This window comes from Erythrolamprus reginae, chromosome 6 (assembly GCF_031021105.1).
Source record: "Erythrolamprus reginae isolate rEryReg1 chromosome 6, rEryReg1.hap1, whole genome shotgun sequence".
Lineage (NCBI taxonomy): Eukaryota > Metazoa > Chordata > Lepidosauria > Squamata > Dipsadidae > Erythrolamprus > Erythrolamprus reginae.
The window spans coordinates 5,247,213-5,272,045 of record NC_091955.1 but is presented as its reverse complement, the minus strand read 5'-3'; the positions used below and the strand labels follow the sequence as shown (position 1 = coordinate 5,272,045).

The 24,833-nt window shown below is 42.4% G+C and overlaps 1 protein-coding gene across 1 annotated transcript; it reads left to right on the top strand.

Annotated features, from left to right (window-relative positions):
* Window positions 1-22: 22 nt before the first annotated feature.
* Window positions 23-22,956, top strand: ABCD2 (ATP binding cassette subfamily D member 2). The gene is made up of 10 exons (XM_070754677.1): window positions 23-978; window positions 3,465-3,645; window positions 5,242-5,363; window positions 8,635-8,803; window positions 10,603-10,697; window positions 11,399-11,544; window positions 15,271-15,416; window positions 17,213-17,297; window positions 20,262-20,387; window positions 22,726-22,956. Exons 1-10 carry the CDS (start codon window positions 25-27, stop codon window positions 22,934-22,936), a joined length of 2,235 nt encoding a protein of 744 aa, XP_070610778.1. The 5' UTR covers window positions 23-24; the 3' UTR covers window positions 22,937-22,956.
* The last annotated feature ends 1,877 nt before the right edge of the window (window positions 22,957-24,833 follow it).

Genomic DNA, 24,833 nt, shown 5'->3' with positions numbered 1-24,833 from the left:
CGGCGTCTCACCGGACCGGGGACGATGAGCGCGGCCGTCCACGGGGGTCGCTGGAGCCGGGCTCGGGCCGCCAAGCGAGCGGCGGCATTGGTGGCCGCGGCTTACGGGCTGAAACTCCTCTGGCCGCTGCTTTGCAAGCGGCTGAAGCGACGCCGGGCTTGGGAAGATGGTGAGGCTGCTGCTCCCCGGGAGGAGGATGCGGAGGATGCGGAGGATGCTGCGGCCAAAAAGTGGTTGCATGGACCAGTCCGCGCCTCCTGCGAGTCCCCGCCGGCCGCCAATGCGGAATTCCTCCGTCAGCTGCTGGCCCTGCGCTCCCTCTTCTTCCCCCGGCTGGTCAGCGCCGAGAGCGGCTGGCTGGGCCTCCACTCCTTGGCCCTGGTCTCCCGCACCTTCCTGTCCATCTATGTGGCCGGCTTGGACGGTCAGATCGTCAAGAGCATCGTGGAGAAGCGGCCACGCAGCTTCGCCTGGAAGCTGCTCAAGTGGCTCCTGGTGGCCCTGCCCGCCACCTTCGTCAACAGTGCCATCCGCTACCTGGAGGGCAAGCTGGCCTTGGCTTGCCGCACCCGCCTGGTGGAGCGCGCCTACCTCACCTACTTCGAACGGCAGACCTACTACAGGGTGGCCAACCTGGACGGGCGCCTGGCCAACCCGGACCAGTCCTTGACCGAGGACATCACCCGCTTCTCCCAGTCGGTGGCCCGCCTCTACTCCAACCTCACCAAGCCCATCCTGGACGTGGCCCTCACTTCCTACACCCTCATCCGGACGGCCCGGGCTCGCGGGGCCAGCCCCGTGGGACCCACACTCCTGGCCGGCTTGGTGGTCTACACCACCGCCAAAGTGCTCCGGGCCTGCTCCCCCAAATTCGGCAAGCTGGTGGCCGAAGAGGCCCGCCGCAAGGGCTACCTGCGCTACCTCCACTCCCGCATCATCGCCAACGGGGAAGAGATTGCCTTCTACAGGGGGCACAAGGTAAAGGGGGACTGAAAAGAAAGTGTCGACGGGAGAGGAAAGAGTGGGATCGAAGGTGGCTTTGACGCTGCTGTTGTAATTCCTTCCTTCCTTCCTTCCTTCCTTCCTTCTATCCATCCTTCCTTCCTTCCTTTCTTCCATCCTTCCTTCCATTCTTCCTTCCATTCTTCCTTCCATTCTTCCTTCCATCCTTCCTTCCATTCTTCCTTCCTTCCATTCTTCCATCCATCCTTCCTTCCATCCTTCCTTCCTTCCTTCCTTCTATCCATCCTTCCCTCCTTCATTCATTCATTCGATTTCTAAAACATATGAAGAACGGTTACAGGAACTGGGTAGGCCTAGTTTAATGAAAAGAAGGAGGAGACATGATAGCAGTCTTCCAATATCTCAGGGGTTGCCACAAAGAAGAAGGAGTCAACCTATTCTCCAAAGCACCCAAGGGTAGAACAAGAAGCAATGGGTGGAAACTAAACAAGGAGAGAAGCAACTTAGAACTAAGGAGAAATTTCCTGACAATTAGAACAATCTCTCAGTGGAACAGCTTGCCTCCAGAAGTTGTGAATGCGCCCACACTGGAAGTTTTAAACAAGAAGTTGGATAACCATTTGTCTGAAGTGGTGTAGGATTTTCTGCCTAAGCAGAGGGTTGGACTAGAAGACCTCCAAGGTCCCTTCCAATTCTTCTTCTGTTGTTGTTGTTATTACTATTACTACTACTACTACTACTACTATTATTATTATTATGATTATTACTATTATTATTATTTCTGACAATCTCAAAATGGGTGAACAGTGCGGTCAAGCGGTAGGGAAAGCAAGTACTGTAGGATGCTTGGCTGCATAGCTAGAGGTATAACGAGTCTACGGAGAGGGGCGGCATACAAATCTAATTAATAATAATAATAACAACAACAACAAGAAGAAGAAGCAGGAAGAGGGAGATTGTGATCCCGCTGTGTAGAGCGCTGGTGAGACCACATTTGGAATAATACTGTGTCCAGTTCTGAAGACCTCACCTACAAAAAGATATTGACAAAATTGAACGGGTCCAAAGACGGGCTACAAGAATGGTGGAAGGTCTTAAGCATAAAACTTATCAGGAAAAACGTCATGAACTCAATCTGTTTAGTCTGGAGGACAGAAGGAAAAGGGGGGACATGATCAAAACATTTAACTGTTAAAAGGTTAAATAAGGTTCAGGAGGGAAGTGTTTTTAATAGGAAAGTGAACACAAGAACAAGGGGACACAATCTGAGGTTAGTTGGGGGAAAGATTAGAAGCAATGCGAGAAAATATTATTTGACTGAAAGAGTAGTAGATGCTTGGAACAAACTTCCAGCAAACATGGTTGGTAAATCCACAGTAACTGAATTTAAACATGCCTGGGATAAACATATATCCATCCTAAGATAAAATACAGGAAATAGTACAAGGGCAAACTAGATGGATCATGAGGTCTTTTTCTGCCATCAATCTTCTATGTTTCTATGTTTCTATTACTACTATTACTCCTCCTCCTTCTCCTCCCATTATTATTATTGTTGTTGTTGTTGTTATTATTATTATTATTATTATTATTATTATTATTATTATTATTTCTATTCATTCATTCCTGGCCATATTCCTCGCTGCCCCGAGTCTACAGAGAGGGGCGGCATACAAATCTAAATAATAATAATAATAATAATAATAATAATAATAATAATAATAATAATAATAATAATAATAATTTGAGATTCCTAGCTGCAATGGACAGCAAACCTGGCACTTCTCATCGCTAACAGGTGGCCAAGCTAAATGCCTGAAGGACCCCATCCCGTCACTAACTTATTATAGAAACATAGAAACATAGAAGACTGGTGGCAGAAAAAGACCATATGGTCCATCTAGTCTGCCTTTATACTATTTTCTGTATTTTATCTTAGGATGGATATATGTTTATCCCAGGCATGTTTAAATTCAGTTACTGTGGATTTATCTACCATGTCTGCTGGAAGTTTGTTCCAAGGATCTACTACTCTTTCAGTAAAATAATATTTTCTCATGTTGCTTTTGATCTTTCCCCCAACTAACTTCAGATTGTGTCCCCTTGTTCTTGTGTTCACTTTCCTATTAAAAACACTTCCCTCCTGAACCTTATTTAACCCTTTGACATATTTAAATGTTTCGATCATGTTCCCCCTTTTCCTTCTGTCCTCCAGACTATACAGATGGAGTTCATGAAGTCTTTCCTGATACGTTTTATGCTTAAGACCTATTATTATTATTGTTATTATTATTATTATTATTATTAATAATAATAATAATAATTTATTTGTTAGATTTGTATGCTGCCCCTCTTCGAGGACTCGGAGCGGCTCATATTACTGGTCCACGGCATTTAAAATTATGAATGTAGCGGTCCCTGAGGTCCGAAAGGTGAAGGACCCCTGTTGTAGATGACATTCTTGTAGCATTTGGGTTTTTACTTTTTGTTTAAATGTGCAGGTGGAAATGAACCAACTCCAGAAGAGTTACAAAGCTCTGGAAGAACAGATGAACGTCATTTTGTCCAAGCGCTTATGGTATATCATGCTCGAGCAGTTCCTGATGAAATACGTCTGGAGTAGCAGCGGCTTGGTTATGGTGGCGGTGCCCATTATTACGGCTACAGCATTTGCGGATGGCGGTAAAAGCGCTTGAATTTGAATTTTGGGGAAACAGGAGCTTGGGAAGAAAAGGCAGAGGTGTCTGAAGACTGTTATTTGTTTGTTTGTCTGTCTGTCTGTCTGTCTGTCTGTCTGTCTGTCTGTCTGTCTGTCTGTCTGTCTGTCTGTCTGTCTGTCTGTCTGTCTGTCTATCTATCTATCTATCTATCTATCTATCTATCTATCTATCTATCTATCTATCTATCTATTGGATTTGTATGCTGCCCCTCTCCGTAGACTCGGGGCGGCTAACAACAGTAATAAAAAACAGCATGTAAATCCAATACTAAAACAACTAAAAAACCCTTATTGTAAAACTAAACATACATACACACACATACCATGCATAAATTGTAAAGGCCTAGGGGGAAAGAATATCTCAGTTGCCCCATGCCTGACAGCAGAGGTGGGTTTTAAGGAGCTTACGAAAGGTGAGGAGGGTGGGGGCAATTCTAATCTCTGGGGTGAGCTGGTTCCAGAGGGCCGGGGCCGCCCCAGAGAAGGCTCTTCCCCTGGGCCCCGCCAAACGACATTGTTTAGTTGACGGGACCCGGAGAAGGCCAACTCTATGGGACCTAACTGGCCGCTGGGATTTGTGCGGCAGAAGGCGGTCCCGGAGATAATCTGGTCTGGTGCTTTATAGGTCATAACCAACACTTTGAATTGTGACCGGAAACTGATCGGCAACCAATGCAGACTGTGGAGTGTTGGTGTTACATGGGCATTTTTGGGATAGCCCATGATCGCTCTTGCAGCTGCATTCTGCACGATCTGAAGTTTCTGAACACTTTTCAAAGGTAGCCCCATGTTAGGGTCTGGATGGGTGTGAAGAGACACAGACTCAAGCCCGACAAAAACGGAGTGGCTGTGGGTTCTGCCTCCCAAGGACACGTCCATCTGTCCGTCCATTACTCTGGGGAGGGGGGAATTCTGACCCCTTCAGAGAGGGTGTGCAACTTGGGCATCCTCCTCGATCCACAGCTAACTTTGGACCACCATCTTTCGGCTGTGGCGAGGGGGCCGTTGGCTCAGGTTCACCTGGTGCACCAGTTGCGGCCCTATTTCACAGGGATAGATAGATGATAGATAGATTGATAGATTGCTAGATTGATAGACAGGTAGGTAGGTAGATAGATAGATAGATTAGATAGATAGATAGATAGATAGATAGATAGATAGATAGATAGATAGATAGATAGATAGATAGATAGATAGATAGATAGATCGATCTGCGGAGAGGGGCGGCATACAAATCTGATTAAACTTAAACTTAAACTTGTAAGTTTTATTGGATACATATATTTAATAATAGATAAATAGAGGAAAAGGTGTAAAGGAAATAGAGTTTATATGAATGACATATAAATGAAAATTTAACATTAAGACAATTTATTGTAGAAAGCTCATAGCGGTTGATATGTAGATCTGTAAATGTCTTGTTTTGTCTTGTTTATATGTTTGTCCTTATTTTAATTTTTTTAAAATAATTATATTTAATAAAAATCCTTATAAAAAAATAAAATACGTGTCTCGGAACAATGTTGCTGGATGCAATTGACTGTTTCTCTCTTGGATAGATTTGGACAACGATCAGAAACAAGCCATGGTCAGCGAACGGACGGAAACCTTCACTACCTCACGGAATTTATTAGTTTCCGGAGCTGACGCCATTGAGCGGATCATGTCTTCCTACAAAGAGGTACTCCATTAACTTAAGTCTTGATGAACAGGGGCGGCATACAAGTCCAACTAATAAATAAAATATATTCTAAACATCGTACGACACTCCTAAATAGAAAGTTCATATCCCGGGCAATTGTTTTAAGTGAGTATGAAAATGAAAACCGAACAAAATTTAAATCGTGCCATCAATATTCTTTTCACGACCACCATAATACCTTGCGGAGTGGAGTTGGGGCAACTGAATGGAGCTGAGTATTTACTGGGTGGATGCTCTTCCCGGTCCCAGTGCGGAGTTTTGTTCGGTAGATATACAGTGGTACCTCTACCTAAGGACGCTTCTACTTACGAACTTTTCTGGATAAGAACCGGGTGTTCAAGATTTTTTTTGCCTCTTCTCAAGAACCATTTTCCACTTACAAACCTGAGCCTCCGAAACTGTAACCGGAAAAGGCAGGGAGAAGCCTCCGTGGGGCCTCTCTAGGAATCTCCTGGGAGGAGACAGGGCCAGAAAAGGCGGGGAGAAGCCTCCGTGGGGCCTCTCTAGGAATCTCCTGGGTGGAAACAGGGCTGGAAAAGGCGGGGAGAAGCCTCCGTGTGGCCACTCTAGCAATCTGGGAGGAAACAGGGCCAGAAAAGGCAGGGAGAAGCCTCCGTGGGGCCTCTCTAGGAATCTCCTGGGTGGAAACAGGGCTGGAAAAGGTGGGGAGAAGCCTCCGTGGGGCCACTCTAGCAATCTGGGAGGAAACAGGGCCAGAAAAGGCAGGGAGAAGCCTCCGTGGGGCCTCTCTAGGAATCTCCTGGGGGGGAACAGGGCTGGAAAAGGTGGGGAGAAGCCTCCGTGAGGCCTCTCTAGGAACCTCCCGGGAGGAAACAGGGCTGGAAAAGGCGAGGAGAAGCCTCCGTGGGGCCACTCTAGGAATCTGGGAGGAAACAGGGCCAGAAAAGGCAGGGAGAAGCCTCCGTGGGGCCTCTCTAGGAATCTCCTGGGAGGAAGCAGGGCCGGAAAAAGCAGTGAGAAGCCTCCGTGGGGCCTATCTAGGAATCTCCTCGGAGGAAACAAGACCTCCACCCTCCATTTGGTTTCCTCAATCGCACGCATTATTTGCTTTTACATTGATTCCTATGGGAAAAATTGCTTCTTCTTACAAACTGTTCTACTTAAGAACCTGGTCATGGAACGAATTAAGTTCGTAAGTAGAGGTACCGCTGTATTTCGCCGATTATTTTGCTTCTGCGCACGCATGGAAAAGTTGTAGATTGTAAGAAGAATTGAAAAAGAATTTTATTTTATTTTATTTTTATAAAGGCTCCTTTTTAAAGGCTGACCTCGCTTCCTCTTTCTAAGGTCCGCTTGCCAAAACGAAAACGCTTATTCTTCATTTGAGATGATCTATTGGAGCCTGATTCCCTTCCTCGGGAATTGTGCTATTTTCTGCAGAAACCCAAGCCTGGGCACTCAAGCTAGGTAACAAGGTTCACTAATCACTTATGGTGCTCTTAATTCAATTGAAGCCGGGGGCCACGTGGAGGCAGGCCAATCCAATTGTTCCGATAGCCAATTTCCGTCTTCTCCAGGGGCATTTCATGCAGTATTTTGCAAAATAATGCAGTAACAAGCACGGCAAAACTTTCTCAAACTGTGCGTCCAATGACGATATTGGGAGGACATAATGACCACTCGATTAAACAAACAATATTTTCCTAATTTTTTTGTAGGAGCATGAAAATTTATATTTTTACAATTCGTTCTCTCTCCCCTGCTCTCTCTTTCCCCCTCCCATTGAATAGAATAGGATAGATTAGACTAGACCAGAATGGAATGGAATAGAATAGAATATAGAATAGCATGGAATAGAATAGAATATAGAGGAATAGAATAGAAAAGAAAATATGGAATGGAATGGAATAGAATAGAATATAGAGGAATGGAATAGAATAGAATATAGAGGAATAAAATAGAAAAGAAAATATGGAATGGAATGGAATAGAATAGAATATAGAGGAATGGAATAGAATAGAATATAGAGGAATAAAATAGAAAAGAAAATATAGAATGGAATGGAATGGAATAGAATATAAAGGAATAGAATAGAATATAGAATAGAATGGAATAGAATAGAATATAGAGGAATAGAATAGAATAGAAAATATGGAATAGAATAGAATATAGAGGAATAGAATAGAAAAGAAAATATGGAATGGAATAGAATAGAATATAGAGGAGTAGAATAGAATAGAATAGAAAAGAAAATATGGAATGGAATAGAATAGAATAGAATAGAATATAGAGGAATAGAATAGAAAAGAAAAGAAAAGACAAGACAATATGGAATGGAATAGAATAGAATATAGAGGAATAGAATAGAATAGAAAAGAAAAGACAATATGGAATGGAATAGAATAGAAAATATGGAATGGAATGGAATAGAATAGAATATAGAGGAATAGAATAGAATAGAAAAGAATAGAAAATATGGAACGGAATGGAATAGAATAGAATATAGAGGAATAGAATAGAAAATAAAATAAAATATGGAATGGAATGGAATAGAATAGAATAGAATAGAATATAGAGGAATAGAATAGAATAGAAAAGAATAGAAAATATGGAATGGAATGGAATAGAATAGAATATAGAGGAATAGAATAGAAAATAAAATAAAATATGGAATGGAATGGAATAGAATAGAATAGAATAGGATATAGAGGAATAGAATAGAATAGAAAAGAATAGAAAATATGGAACGGAATGGAATAGAATAGAATATAGAGGAATAGAATAGAAAATAAAATAAAATATGGAATGGAATGGAATAGAATAGAATATAGAGGAATAGAATAAAATAGAATAGAAAAGAAAATATGGAATGGAATAGAATATAATATAATATAGAGGAATAGAATAGAATATAGAGGAATAGAATAGAATAGAAAAGAATAGAAAAGAAAATATGGAATGGAATGGAATAGAATAGAAAATATGGAATGGAATAGAATAGAATAGAATAGAATATAGAGGAATAGAATAGAATATAGAGGAATAGAATAGAATAGAAAAGAATAGAAAAGAAAATATGGAATGGAATGGAATAGAATAGAAAATATGGAATGGAATGGAATAGAAATCTTTATTGGCAAGTGTGATTTAGATCTGCATCTAAAACCAGATTAGAGAATGCAGATTCGATAGAAGCCTTTGCAATAACGAAGAAAGCCTTTGTTTCGGTGCTCCACCCGTGCCGCTTATCATTACGGCTGCAAATTGCGACTCGTTTGTCCTTTTGCAGATCGCAGAACTAGCCGGCTACACTGCCCGTGTTTACAACATGTTTTCGGTTTTTGATGAAGTGAAGAGAGGCATTTACAAAATGTCAGACCTTACTCCAGAACGGGAAAGCGGCGACAAGAAGAGGAATAAAGCCAGACAATGTATTAATGGCCCTTTAGAAATCAAAGGTAATCGATACATTTCTGCTTTCTTTATTTCTTTTTAATATTTCACATTTGGGTTCAGTTCAACTTAGACCCGTGTCTCCCAACCTTGGCAACTTTTTTAAAAAATTAATTAATTAATTAATTAATTTATTTATTTATTTTTATTTAGTTAGTTAGTTAGTTAGTTAGTTAGTCCAATACATAATGAGAGTTTAAGTGGGTATATATATACTGTATATATATATACACATAGTAAAATACATGATGAATGTTATAGAGGAGATACTCATAGTAAAATGTATCTAAGAAATAATAGAAAAGAAGGTATAGTAATAGAACATATCAATGAAAGAATAGAAGAAGAGATATAGGAATAGAAGAAAGGAATAGGAGATATAGGAGAGCAATAGGAGAGGGGACGGAAGGCACTCTAGTGCACTTGTACTCGCCCCTTACTGACCTCTTAGGAATCTGGAGAGGTCAACCGTAGATAATCTAAGGGTAAAGTGTTGGGGGTTTGGGGATGACACTATGGAGTCCGGTAATGAGTTCCACGCTTCGACAACTCGGTTGCTGAAGTCATATTTTTTACAGTCAAGTTTGGAGCAGTTAATATTAAGTTTAAATCTGTTGTGTGCTCTTGTGTTGTTGTGGTTGAAGCTGAAGTAGTCGCCGACAGGCAGGACGTTGCAGCATATGATCTTGTGGGCAATACTTAGATCTTGTTTAAGGCGTCTTAGTTCTAGGCTTTCTAGGCCCAGGATTGAAAGTCTAGTCTCGTAGGGTATTCTGTTTCGAGTGGAGGAGTGAAGGGCTCTTCTGGTGAAGTATCTTTGGACATTTTCAAGGGTGTTAATATCTGAGATGCGATATGGGTTCCAAACAGATGAGCTGTATTCGAGGATGGGTCTGGCAAAAGTTTTGTAAGCTTTTGTAAGCAGTGTGAGATTGCCAGAGCAGAAGCTACGTATTCGCTGGCTGGGGAATTCTGGGAGTTGATGTCCAAATATCTTCAAGTTGCCAAGGTTGGGAAACACTCCCTTAGACTGTCCACGGTTGACCTCACCAGATTCCTAAGAGGTCAGTAAGGGGCGTGAATAAGCGCACTAGAGTGCCTTCCGTCCCCTGTCCTATTGTCTCTCCTATATCTCCTATATCTTCTCTTCTATTATCTTTTCTTCTGTTCTCTCATTGATATATTTTATTCCTATATTTTCTTTTCTATTCTTTCTCTGATATATTTTACTTCTAGTGTATCCTTTATAACCTTCATTGTATATTATTGTGTATTGAACAAAATAACTAACTAAGTAACTAAGTAACTAAGTAACTAAGTAACTAACTAACTAACTAAGTAACTAACTAAACCGAGTCTGCGGAGAGGGGCGGCATACAAATCTAAATAATAAAATAAATAAGTAAGTAAATAACTAAATAACTAACTAAGTAACCAAATAACTAAGTAACTAAATAACTAACTAAGTAACTAAATAACTAAGTAACTAAGTAACTAAATAACTAACTAAATAATTAAGTAACTAAATAACTAACTAAATAACTAAGTAATCAAATACCTAAATAGCTAACTAACTAACTAACTAACTAACTAACTAACTAAATAACTAACTAAGTAGCTAACTAACTAACTAGCATTTTCATGTCTTTAAACTCACCTGGTAACAGAGGTCCGTCTGCCAAACCGCCTTTCACAAACCCGATTAACTTTCTGTCTGTGCTTGCATTAATTGTCTGCTTGCTCTATTAACACACCTTGTGCTTTTTCTCTTTCTTTCTTTCTTTCTTTTTTCTTTCACTTATAGGAAAAGTAATAGATATTGATCATGGGATTATCTGTGAAAATGTCCCTATAATTACCCCCAGTGGAGACGTGGTGGTTTCCAAGCTAAACTTCAAAGTAAGATCCTTTGCGAGAATCTTCTGATTGTTGTCATCCCAGTTAGCACAAAAACAAGCAGAGCACTTACCGTACTTCCCCTCCCTCCCTCCCCTCCCTCCCTCCCCTCCCTTTCTTATTGCACTGTGCAGTGGTTAATAAATCTAAGTGCTATTGCTATTCCTTCCTTCCTTTCCCTCCCTCCCTCCCTCCCTTCCTTCCTTCCTTCCTTTCCCTCCCTCCCTCCCTCCCTTCCTTCCTTCCTTCCTTCCCCTCCCTTCCTTCCCTCCCTTCCTTCCCTTTCTTATTGCACTGTGGAGTGGTAAATAAATCTAAGTGCTGTTGCTATTCCTTCCTTCCTTCCTTCCTTCCTTCCTTCCTTCCTTCCTTCCTTCCTTCCTTCCTTCCTTCCTTCCTTCCTTCATTCTCCTTCCTGGTGGTGCAGTGGTTAAAGTGCAGAACTGCAGGCTAACTCTGCCAACAGCTGGGAGTTCAATCCTGACCTGCTCAAGGTTGACTCAGCTTCCCTGTTTCTGGAAGTCGATAAAATGAGGACCCAGATTGTTGGGGGACAAAATACTCTGTAAACCACTTAAAAAAAGGGGGGGAGGGCTGTAATGCACTTTGAAGAAGCGTGTAAGTGTTAGTTCTGTTGCCAGGTGAAACCAGGTGAAGATATCTGCCCTCTCCAAAGCGATGGTGTCTCTCCCTCCACTTCACAGGTGGAGGAAGGCATGCATCTCCTAATTGCCGGTCCCAATGGTTGTGGGAAGAGCTCGCTGTTCAGGATCTTGAGTGGTTTGTGGCCTGTCTATGAAGGGGTCCTCTACAAGCCACCTCCTCAGCACATGTTCTACATTCCACAAAGGTTTGGAATTTTTGTTTCTCACAAAATGAGTTCATAATAAGGGGTCTGCAGGCGAATAGAATAGGAATAGAATAGAATAGAATAGAATAGAATACCACTCGCTCATCCATCCATCTATATCTCTGTCCATCCATCCATTCAGCCACTATCCACCCACCCACTCATCTATCCATCCACCCATCACCCACCCACCAGCCACTCATCCATTCATCTTTCTATCCATCCATCTAGTTTTCTATCTATCCATCATCCACCCACCCACCAGCCACTTATTTATCCATCTATTCATCCATCCATCTTTCAATCCACCCACCACCCATCCATCACACATCCATCCATTGAAAGAATAGCAGAATAATAGGTTTGGAAAGAGATTCTGGCCAGTTCCAGGTGATATTGGGGGAGGGGGGGGCGGCTAGCCTTCTCCACCAGCTCATCCACACCACCTGGAAGTGACCACTGAGCCTTTCCAGAATGAATATTTCTGCACTTTTCTGCAGCGGAACAATTGTCAATCTTTTTTATTTTTTTGGGCTACCTGTGTCAGCTGGATGACTTCTAATTATAACCTGCTTATGCAAAAAGAAACCAACCCACTAAGCTCCGCACCGAGTAAGCTGTGCTAATGGGTGTAAGCTAATTAAACTTAGTTGTAGTAACGGAGCTCTTTGAAATATTTAAGAGACCCTGCTGGGCGCTGGGCAGCGAGGCTCACTGACAGTTATTTGAATCCCATTTCAATTATTTATACCTTAAAAGAATGGTGGAAAATATAGCTTGGCCTGGAATATTGTTGAACTAATTCCAATGGAGCAAATAGCATATTAGTTAAAAATAAAGAACCATTAGTAGTGACTTTGTGTGTGTGAGTGTAATATAATTTAAAAAAATACGGACCAAGTGAAGGGCTTTTTAAAAATATAAATCTAAGACAGTGGTTCTCAACCTTTCTAATGCCCCGACCCCTTAATAGAGTTCCTCATGTTGTGGTGACCCCCAGCCATAAGTCTAGCACCAATTCTCCCAACAGAGCTTTAAGTTGATTGGCAGGAAGGTCAGAGGGACACCCCCACTGTAAACAGCTGATCCTACCAAAAATTCACAGGTACAAATTTCAGACACACACACGTTTGAAAATTCAAAACAATGTTCTTTATAATGACAATTCACTTAAACGAAGCCCTCTTTTGGTATAGCCAAGAGCACTCGTCTCCAACCAAACTGGTAATTTGTACACGTCCCTTATCAGTTCTGAGATACTTAGCTTGCAGCTGTGAGGCAATTCACAGTCCTTCTTCTTTCACAAAGTGAAACACACTTTGCTCTGGTTTAGTTTCAAAGCGGGGAAAAATCAGCACACAAAAGGTCAAAGTCAGTAAAGCAGGCACGAAACACAACGATCAGATAATCCTCCACAATGGCCAAACCCACAGGCTGCTCTTTATAGCAGCCTCACTAATGACCACAGCCCCACCCAACCACAGGTGGCCTCATTTTCTTTGATAATAATCTCTCAGTTGTTGCTGCCGATGCATCGCTCTCCGCATGCGTAGATTAGATTAGATTAGATTAGATTTATTGGATTTATATGCCGCCCCTCTCCGCAAACTCGGGGCGGCTCACAACAATAATAAAAAACAGTACATAATAAAAATCCAATGCCCACCAATCTAATTACAATTTAAAATTAGTAATTTCATAAAACAATCCCAATATATATATATATAAAAAAAAAACAGGCACACAGTCAATCAATCAACAAAACAACATGGGCAAGGGGGAGGTGTTTTAGTTCCCCCATGCCTGACGGCAGAGGTGGGTCTTAAGGAGTTTCTGAAAGGCAGGAAGGGTGGGGGCAATCCTAATCTCAGGGGGGAGCTGGTTCCAGAGGGTCGGGGCCCCCACAGAGAAGGCTCTTCCCCTGGGTCCCGCCAGATGACATTGTTTAGTCGACGGGACCCGGAGAAGGCCGACTCTGTGGGACCTAACTGGTCGCTGGGATTCGTGCGGCAGGAGGCGGTCTCGGAGATATTCTGGTCCGGTGCCATGAAGGGCTTTATAGGTCATAACCAACACTTTGAATTGTGACCGGAAACTGATCGGCAACCAATGCAGACTGCGGAGTGTTGGAGTAATATGGGCATACTTAGGGAAGCCCATAATTGCTCATTAACTCTTGTTCTGAATCCAAGGAGGAGCTACATAATTGATCTCCTTCTGACCTGTCTGCCACACTCTCCTCCTCCCTGTCAGTCATGTCTTCTTGGTCAGAGGAGCCTTCATCATCAGATTCCACCGGGGGCAAAACAGGCCTGCAGCATGTGGATGTCTCCCCCACATCCACAGTCCTTGGGGCAGGAGCAGGGCCAGAGCTAACCGCAACACAAGGTGCCAGAATAGAAGCTTTAGTTCCTAACACCATGGGAAATTTGTCTTTTCCCAGGGTCTTAAGCGACCCCTGTGAAATGGTCATTGGACACCCCCCCCAAAGGTCCGTGCACAGGAAGCAAAATCTCGCGAGAGGACATCCGCGGGCGAGAATTCTGTAATTTTTTTGGCTACGAAAATATTTATAAATATTTATATATAAATTATATAAATATCTACATAATTATATAGATAGTTTTATTTATATCGACATGGATATTATGGACATGGACCAGATTATCTCAGGGACCGCCTTCTGCTGCACGAATCCCAGCGACCAGTTAGGTCCCACAGAGTGGATCTTCTCCGGGTCCCGTCAACTAAACAATGTTGCTTGGCGGGACCCAGGGGAAGAGCCTTCTCTGTGGCGGCCCCGGCCCTCTGGAACCAACTCCCCCCAAAGATTAGAATTGCCCCCACCCTCCTTGCCTTTCGTAAGCTGCTTAAAACTCACCTCTGCCGTCAGGCATGGGGGAATTGAGACCCTCTTCCCCGTAGGCCTTTACAATTCTATGCATGGTATGTATGTATGTATGTTTGGTTTTTTTATATTAATGGGTTTTTAATTGTTTCTAACATCAGACTACTATTGTACACTGCTTTATTGTTGCTGTTAGCTGCCCCGAGTCTCCGGAGAGGGGCGGCATACAAATCCAATAAATAGATAGATAGATAGATAGATAGATAGATAGATAGATAGATAGATAGATAGATAGATAGATAGATAGATAAATATTTACATATTTACATATTTACATATTTACATATTTACATATTTATACAATATTTATAAATATATTTATACATTTTTAAATATAAATTATAAAAACATTTATAAATATTTATATATTGTAAATATTTGCCAGTATATAAAACTTATATAAATATTTATGTACAAAATTATATAAATATTTATATAAGTATATAAATCATTTTATTTATATAACTAGTTTTATTCATATGATTACTGACAAAGTATAAACATGATTGTGAATAGTTTTCTGTGAATTTTCTGTTTTGTGTGAATTTTCATTCAAAGGCTTGAGATAAATCCTCCTTTATTCTTTCAGCCAGAGTTCTCCCCGCTAATAAACTCTAATTATTTCTTCTGTAAACAAAGCATTGTTTTTTTCCAGTACGTTTAGGAAACAAACGTCCTCAAATAATTACAGCATTTAGAAACCTGGCATTTAAAGCATTATGTGCTGCTGAGAGCATGGCAGCCCGAAATAGCAGGGTTGAGATGGGACTTCGCTCAAGAGGGCAAATCCAGTTCTGTTTTTAAAAATTCCTTTCCAGGCCTTACATGTCGCTGGGGACGCTACGGGACCAAGTCATCTATCCCGATTCCGAGGACGACATGCACGAAAAAGGCTACCAAGACCAAGATCTGGAATTTATCCTGCAGATTGTTCATCTGAATCATATCATTCAGAGAGAGGGGGGTATGCGTTATAATTTGTTTTTCTGGGAAAATGCGGCATGTCGTTCGGAGGTTGGAATTGCAAATGGCAACCAATTTATTTATTTATTTTATTTATTAGATTTGTATGCCGCCCCTCTCCGGAGACTCGGGGCGGCTAACAACAATATAAAAAGACAATGTAAACAAATCTAATATTAAAAATAATCTTAAAAACCCCAATTTAAAGAACCAATCATACATACAAGCATACCATGTATAAATTCTATAAACCTAGGGGGAAGGGAAATTTCAATTCCCCCATGCCTGACGACAGAGGTGGGTTTTAAGGAGCTTGCGAAAGGCAAGGGGGGGGGCAACTCTGATATCCGGGGGGAACTGGTTCCAGAGGGTCGGGGCCGCCACAGAGAAGGCTCTTCTCCTGGGTCCCGCCAAACGACATTGCTTAGTCGACAGGACCCGGAGAAAGCCCACTCTGTGGGACCTAACCGGTCGCTGGGATTCGTGCGGCAGAAGGCAGTCCTGGAGATATTCTGGTCCGGTGCCATGAAGGGCTTTAAAGGTCATAACCAACACTTTGAATTGTGACCGGAAACTGATCGGCAACCAATGCAGACTGCGGAGTGTTGGTGTAACATGGGCATACTTTGGGAAGCCATTTGATTGCTCTCGCAGCTGCATTCTGCACAATCTGAAGTTTCCGAACACTTTTCAAAGGTAGCCCCATGTAGAGAGCATTACAGTAGTCGAACATCGAGGTGATGAGGGTGTGAGTGACTGTGAGCAGTGAGTCCCGGTCCAAATAGGGCCGCAACTGGTGCACCAGGCGAACCTTGGCAAATGCCCCCCTCGCCACAGCTGAAAGATGTCCCGGAAGGCAAGGGGGGATTCACATTACCACTGTTATTGGTGCAATTGTCCAGGGGGATCTTAAGCAGAAAGAGAAGGCAAGACCCTCCCTTTCCCTTGACCCCCAACAAATGGGACCCAAGGGAACCCTATCGGCACTTGGACATCCATTTTAATAACCACCGATACACTTGGCCTCCATGAATCTGTCTAACCCTGCCTTGAAGCTATCAAGGCTGACAGCTGTCACGACCTGGAAGGGAATTCCATCAACCAACGACCCTCTGGGTGAATAAATATTTCCCTTGATTTGTCCTCACTTTCTTACCTATGAGCTTTAGGGAGGGCCCCCTCTTCCTAGTATTCCTAGTATAGTGATAAAGAAAATAATTTTTCTCTATCCACCTTTTCTATCCCCTGCATGATTTTATACACTTCGATCAAGTCACCCCTTAAACACCGTCTTTCAAGGCTGAAGAGACCAAGGCTTTGCAACCTGGTTTCATAAGGGAGAGGCTCCATTTCCTTGATTATTCTTGTTGCCCTTTTTTTGCACCTTTTCCAGTTCCATTATATTCTAGATAGATCAGACAAACAGACTGACAGACAGGCAGACAGACAGACAATAATTAGATAGATTACAGTATATCTTTCCGAGTCTTCGGAGAGGGGCGGCATACAAGTCTAATAATAATAATAATAATAATAATAGATAACAATAACAATAATAATAATAATAATAATAATAATAGATAACAATAACAATAATAATATAGTTGTAAGTCAAGGACTATCCGTATTTTACTCTCGCAGTAAAGACGTCTTCATAGCCTGAGCTACTTTTTACAGTTTTCATGGAAATTTTCCTTCGAGTTAATAAACGTCGTCGTACAAAGGGACGACGCTTTTTGAAAAGCTTTTCCAAAATAAACACCAAGGCTTTGTTTCTTTTTATGTGGCTCCCTGAAGGGTGGAACGCTGTGATCGATTGGAAAGACGTCCTGTCTGGAGGAGAGAAGCAGAGAATGGGGATGGCTCGGATGTTTTATCACCAGTAAGTCTAATCCTTCTGTTTCAGTGCGGATAAAATAGCCACGAGTTAGTTTAATGCACCGATCGTCTAAGTAGCAATAGCATTTAGACTCCTGTACTGCTTTAAAATGCTTTCCAGCCCTCTCTAAGCGGGTTACAGAGTCATCCTATTTCCCCCAACAATCTGGGTCCTCATTTTACCCACCTCGGAAGGATGGAAGGCTGAGTTGACCTTGAGCTGGTTATGATCGAACTCCTGGCAGTGGGCACAGTCAGACTGAATTATTGCATTCTCCCCACTAGGTGCCACCAGGAAGGAGAATGAGAAAGGGAATGAGAGGGAAGGGAAGGGGGAAAGGAGGGAGGGAGGGGAAGGAAGGAAGGGAGGGAGGAAGGAAGGAAGGAAGGGAGTAAAAAAGGGAGATAATTAGCAATTAGACTCCACCCTGAGTCTGCAGAGAAGGGCGAGATAGAAATCCAACCAAAATATAAATATAAATATAAATTAAATATAAATATAAATATAAATTAAATAAAAATAAAAATATTATAAATATAAATATAGGCTGATAAAAGGGAGTAGAGCCTGTGGCTTAGAGGAAAAATCACTGCCTGGCAAGGCATAAGCAGCCCAGGTTCGAATCCTAGAAGGGTGTGGCTTGGCTGATGAAAGCTAAAAAGCTTGAAATAGATCTATACCACTCTCCCTTTATTTCTTTATCAGTTCTTTGCAAGTTTGGAAAATATAAATATAAATTAGACTTATATACTGCTTAACAGTGCTCTACAGCCCTTTCTATGCAGTTTACAGTCGGAATCATAATTTTACCGATCTCGAAAAAGTAGGTAGGTTGAGTCGACCTTGAGCTGGTCAAGTTGGAATTCCTGGCTGTGGGCAGAATTAGCCTGCAGTACCACATTCCCACCACTGCCCCGCCACGGCGCTATAAAAGCAGCATTTCCCAACCTTGGCAAATTGAAGTCGAGCGGACTCCAACTCCCCGAATCCCCGCAAGTCAACTGGCTGGGGGAATTCTGGGCGTTGAAGTCCGCCCATCTTTAAAGTGCCAAGGTTTTAAAGACGCCGATCTAAGCGACTTGTTTCTGTAGATCCAACGTAAGCATTTCGACAACAACAGGATCTAACAGAGCACAACAAATGAGATCTATTGAATCGCCTCTCGGTGTGGAATTTCATTCAGAAAGACTCCGGCGAAGAAATAAAATGCAGGGATGGCAATTCGGTGACCTCTGGAAACCGTAGACCAGTTCTGGGCTTACGCAATTGCAATCTGCAGCTTCCCAAGGCTCTGGCGTCAGGAGGGATGTGAGAAAAACACAAGCAGCCTTCGACTTACGACCATCATTGAGTCCCCAGTTTCTGTTGTTAAAGGAGACGGTCATGCCGTGACTTTGGCTCCATTTTTAATGAGTTTTCTCACAACGGTTGTGAAGCGAATCACTTAAGTCGATCAATAAGTTGGTCACCTGGTTGTTAAGTAAATCCGACTTCCCTGTTGACTTTGCATTTACCACAGGACACGTGGGGTGGTGGTAAGTGTGAGCTACATGCCCAGAGTCTCAATTGGATGATGGATGATAGATAGATAGATAGATAGATAGATAGATAGATAGATAGATAGATAGATAGATAGATGTAGGTAGGTAGGTAGGTAGGTAGGTAGGTAGGTGTTGTGGTTAGCTCTGGCCCAGCTCCTGCCCCAAGGAATGTGCAGGTGGATGTGGGGGAGACATCCACATGCCGCAGGCCTGTTTTGCTCCCAATGGAATCTGCCAATAAAGCCTCTGACCAAGGAAGCATGAGTGACAGGGAAGAGGGGAGTCTGGCAGACAGCCCAGGAGGAGATCAATCATCTGTATCATCCTTGGATTCTGAACAAGAATTAATGACACATCGACGCATGTGTAGAATGATGCATAGGAGAGAACAACTAAAGGATTATTACAAGAGAAAATGAGGCCACCTGTGGTTGGGTGGGGCTCCAGTAATTAGGGCTGCTGCTATAAATAGCAGTGTGTGGGTTTGGCCGTTGTGGAAGAGTATCTGATCGCAGTTCGTCAGGAATCCTGTGTTGCTGCTTTCTGGACTTTAAATTTTAAGTTTAAGTTTTATTGGATTTATATGCCGCCCCTCTCCGAAAACTTTGTTTGTTGATTTTTCACGTCTTTGAAAACAAAGCAGAGCAGCGTGTGTGTGTGCGTCTCACTTCGTTGGAAGAAGAAGGGGTGTGAAGTTTCTTCACAGCTGCTAGCTAAGTACTTAATGACTGCTTAAGGTTAATTGTACAGCCTACCCGGTTGTTTTGGGACGAGTGCTCTTTGCAATACAAAAAGAGTGCTTAGTTTATTTTGAGTTTTGGGATAAAGAACATTGTTTTGAATTTTCAAACATGTGTGTGTCTGAAATTTGTAACCTTGAATTTTCGGGAGGCTCCTACCAAAGAGCCCGGCAGAACAGTAGGTAGGTAGGTAGGTAGATAGGTAGATATATAGGTAGGTAGGTAGGTAGGTAGGTAGGTAGGTAGGTAGATAGATAGATAGATAGATAGATAGATAGATAGGTAGGTAGGTAGGTAGGTAGGTAGGTAGATAGATAGATAGATAGGTAGGTAGGTAGGTAGGTAGGTAGGTAGGTAGGTAGATAGATAGATAAGGTAGGTAGGTAGGTAGATAGATAGATAAGATAGGTAGGTAGGTAGAGAGAGAGAGAGAGATGTAGGTAGGTAGGAAGGAAGGACCCTTGAGCATCTGCGGAAGCAAAAAATTGCCGAAATCTCTCGCACGCCTCCTCTCGTAAGATTTTGCTTCTCGGGCCCACCGGCTGGTCACTCAGAGTTGCGTGCACACCGCACTGGTCGCGGCGGTAAGTCGGAACCCCTGCCGGGTTGTAAGTCGGGGACTTGCCTATACAGTATTCAGGGGAACGGCAAAAATAAAGGATAATCCTGTTTCTCTTCCTCGCAAGGCCGAAATACGCCCTTCTCGATGAGTGTACGAGTGCCGTCAGCATCGACGTGGAAGGAAAAATATTCCAGGCTGCTAAAAGTGTCGGGATCTCCCTGCTTTCAATCACTCACAGGCTATCTCTCTGGTGAGTCTGCGTTTCAAGGGGAATACACCCTCTTCTTACTATACTCTTGTCCAGTAATGGGCAGCCAAAATTTTTACCGCCACACTGTGGGTGTGGCTTTATTTTGTGGGTGTGGCTTAATGGCCATGTGACTGGGTGGGAGTGGCTTGCCGGCCATGTGATCAGGTGGGAGTGGCTTGAACGATCATCATCGTTCAAGTGAACTATTATTATTATTATTTATTAAATTTGTATGCCGCCCCTCTCCGTAGACTCGGGGCGGCTCACAGCACTGTTAAGTCCTCGACTTACAAACTTACCAGTGTCGTTCGCTGGGGTTGACCATTTGCTTCGCGTTTCCCGAGACTGAGAACCGAGACGAGACCAGCACCTCCCCCGGAACTGAAACACCTCCCCCGGCCACGTACAATTTATGTATGGTATGTTTGTGTGTGTGCTTGTTAATATAGTGGGGTTCTTTTTAAAACTATTTTAAATACTTAAATTTATTGAATCTATTTGGATTTGTACGATTGTTTATATTTTTGTTGTGAGCCGCCCCGAGTTCGCGGAGAGGGGCGGCATACAAATCTAAATAATAAATAAATAAATAAATAAAATCCAGGAAGTGACAGCCGCCAATCAGCTGGAGCTGCGCACGCATCTCCATTTCCGCTGGTGGAACTGTGTTCCACCCCGTCCTGCCTGCTGCCCATCCCTGCTCCTGTTATCAATTTCAATTTGTCATCAGTTTTAGAAGGGAAGTAGAGAGAAAGGGGGGGGGGTAAGAAGAGGAGGTAGAGAAGGAGGAAGGAAGGAGCGGGAGATGGCAGTAGGAAAGGGGAGAGAAGGTGTAAGAAAGTAGTAGTAGAGGTGGAGAGCAGGCGGGGGTTCCTGCTTACCTCCACTACTGGGACAATTGCATGTTCAGTTCTGGGTGACTGGCGGGCGCGTCCAATGCACATGCGTGCATGTCAGAACAAGATTTGGCTTCTGTGCATGCGCTGGAGACAAATCTCATGAGAAGAACTGTGGTCACGTGAGATTTCGGCATTTTTTTGCTTTTGCGTATGCACAGAAAACTGCCGAAAGCTCGTGCACCCGCGCATCCTCACAAAATTTTGCTTAGCTGTTTTGCAGAAGCAAAATCTCACTTGGTGACCTGGGGCTACGCGCGTAGCTCCATTTCCACTACCGGAATGCCGTCCCCATTACACCCATCCTGGCGGAGAGTAAGAGAGAGAGAGTAAATTTTTCTATTGGTTCTGCGTACCTGATCATCCCCGTAGGAGCCCATCACTGGGGCAGGTGTGTCAAACTCAATTTCATTGAGGGCCACATCAGGGTTGTGTTTGACTTCGGGGTGTTCGTGTGAAGACCTGGGGGGGGCATGGCCGGGATAGGGGGGGCGTGGCCCTCTATGTGAATATCCCTCTCTCTCCTCATTCTTGGGGGACATAACTGACCCTTAGCTGTTTTAATTTATGTATGGTTTAATTGGATGGTATGACTGTTTTTTATAATGGGTGTTTTATAATTGCTTTTAATATTAGATTTGTGCTTTATATTTTGTTGTGAGCTGCTTCGAGGTTTCGGAGAGGGGCGGCATGCAAGTTTAATAAATAATAATAATAATAATAATAATTATTATTATTATTATTATTATTATGTCAATACAACGCAGCAAACGAGATCACTATGCTGGATTTCGTATTTCATCACCAGTCGGGCGCTTCCCAAGCACCTAGGACTGCGTGATGTAGCGGCGAATTATGTTTGCCGATCCCAGTAAAGCGGCCTTTTGCAATTGACAGATGGAGATTTTGTCAATTCCGATGGTTTTCAAATGTCCACTGAGATCCTTTGGCACTGCACCCAGCGTGCCAAGTACCACTGGGGCCACTTTCACGGGCTTATGCCAGAGTCGTTGCAGCTCGATTTTTAGATCTTCGTATTTCACCAATTTCTCTAGCTGCTTCTCCTCAATTCTGCTGTCTCCTGGGATTGCGATGTCGATGATCCATACTTTCTTTTTCTCCATGATCACAATGTCTGGTGTGTTATGCTTCAGAATTCGGTCAGTCTGAAGTCGGAAGCCCCACAGTAGTTTTGCTTGCTCATTTTCGACCACTTTTTCGGGCTTATGATCCCACCAGTTCTTTGCCACTGGTAAATGGTAGTTCCGGCACAAGTTCCAAAACTACCATTTACCTGATTATTTTTATTATTATTATTATTATTATTATTATTATTATTATTATTATTATTATTATTATTGTTGTTGTTGTTATTATTATTGTTATTATTATTATTGTTGTTGTTGTTGTTATTATTATTATTATTATTATTATTATTGCAGGAAGTATCACACGCACTTGCTCCAGTTTGATGGGGAAGGAGGTTGGTGCTTCGAGGAGTTGGACACTGCCCTCCGCTTAACTCTGAGCGAGGAAAAGCAGAGACTCGAATCGCAGCTCGCAGGGATGCCAAAAATGCAGCAAAGACTAAACGAACTTTGCAAAACCCTAGGGGAAGATTCCGTCTTTAAAACGGTGGATAAAGGAGAATAAACCCTTTAGGTTCCTCCCCACCTCCCTACAATTTTTTTTAAAAAAAATAATATTTATATATATATATGTATATACGGTATGCCGCAGAAGTGAGTGCACCCCCTCACATTTTGTAAATATTTAAGTACGGTAATCCACCGCTACTTCACGGTTCATCTTTTGCGGATTCGCTACTTCACGGGCTTTCAAAGGGGGCTTAAATCCATTAAATCCATTGAAAATTTTAAATCCATTAAAAATGCATAAAATTCTTCTACAGTACTACAGTACGAGTCTACGGAGAGGGGCGGCATACAAATCCAATAAATAATAATAATAATAATAATAATAATAATAATAATAATACTGTACTCTATTAAAGAAACTGGTAGGATATCACATGTAGTTCCAGCTGAGAAACATTATAGAATGACTGTTTAATGCAAAGGGCGGGTTTTAAAAGTCCAAATACTTGTTAAATACATAAAGAAATATCTTTCCTCTACTTCACGGAAATTTGTTTTTCACGGGTGGTCTTCAAACGCATCCCCCGCAAAAAACGAGGTTCCCTCAATTTTCGCGGGGGATGCGTTCCGAGACCGCCCGCGAAAGTCGAATTTCCACGATGTAGAGATGCGGAAGTAAATACACTATTTTTGGCTGTGAACAGTATCCCAAGCCTTCCCTTAACCCTTTAAACCCCTAAATTACAATTTCCCATTCCCTTAGCAACCATTTAGATTATTACTCACCATCTTTATTTTTCAAAGTTTATTAAAAAAAAAAATTATTAAAGGCGGACGAAAGTTTGGCGATGACATATGACGTCCTTGTGTGGGGAAAACCGTGGTATAGGGGGGGAAACCGTGAAGTATTTTTTAATTAATATTTTTGAAAAACCGTGGTATAGACTTTTCGCAAAGTTTGAACCCGCGAAAATCGAGGGAACACTGTACATCTTTTCATGTGACAACACTGAAGAAATGACACTTGACTACAATGTAAAGTAGTAAGTATACAGCTTGTACAACAGAGTAAATGTGCTGTCCCCTCAAAATAACGCAACACAGAGCCATTAATGTCTACATTGCTGGCAACAAAAATGAGTACACCCCTAAGTGATAATGTCCAAAACAGACCCAAAGTGTCTATATTTTGTGATAGCAGGTTTGACGTTAATGGCTGTGTGTTGCGTTATTTTGAGGGGACAGCACATTTACACATTTATTTATCTATCTATCTATCTATCTATCTATCTATCTATCTATCTATCTATCTATATCTTATTTTTTTATTTATTTATTTATTTATTTATTTATTTATTTATTTATTTATTTATTTATTTATTATTTGATTTGATTTGATTTGATTTGATTTGTATGCCGCCCCTCTCCAGAGACTCGGAGGGGCTAACAGCAACAATAAAGCAGTGTACAATAGTAGTCTGATGTTAGAAACAATTAAAAACCCATTAATATAAAAAACCAAACATACATACATACCATGCATAGAATTGTTAAAGCCTAGGGAGAAGAGTCTCAATTGCCCCATGCCTGATGGCAGAGGTGGGTTTTAAGCAGCTTACAAAAGGCAAGGAGGCTGGGGTCAATTCTAATCTTTGGGGGGAGTTGGTTCCAGAGGGCCGGGGCCGCCACAGAGAAGGCTGTTCCCCTGGGTCCTGCCAAGCAACATTCTTTACTTGACGGGACCCGGAGGAGACCAACTCTGTGGGACCTAACTGGTCGCTGGGATTCATGCAGCAGAAGGCAGTCCCTGAGATAATCTGGTCCGGTGCCATGAAGGGCTTTATAGGTCATAACCAACACTTTGAATTGTGATTGGAAACTGATCGGCAACCAATGCAGACTGCGGAGTGTTGGTATAACATGGGCATATTTGGGAAAGCCCATGATTGCTC

What these genes read in the sequence shown, in the direction of transcription:
- ABCD2 (XM_070754677.1), top strand. Translation starts at nt 25, where the DNA reads ATGAGCGCGGCCGTCCACGGGGGTCGCTGGAGCCGGGCTCGGGCCGCC. An exon ending in GCTCGGATGTTTTATCACCA is followed by an intron (nt 17,298 to 20,261) that starts GTAAGTCTAATC and finishes CTTCCTCGCAAG; the next exon opens with GCCGAAATACGCCCTTCTCG. An exon ending in ACTCACAGGCTATCTCTCTG is followed by an intron (nt 20,388 to 22,725) that starts GTGAGTCTGCGT and finishes TTATTATTGCAG; the next exon opens with GAAGTATCACACGCACTTGC.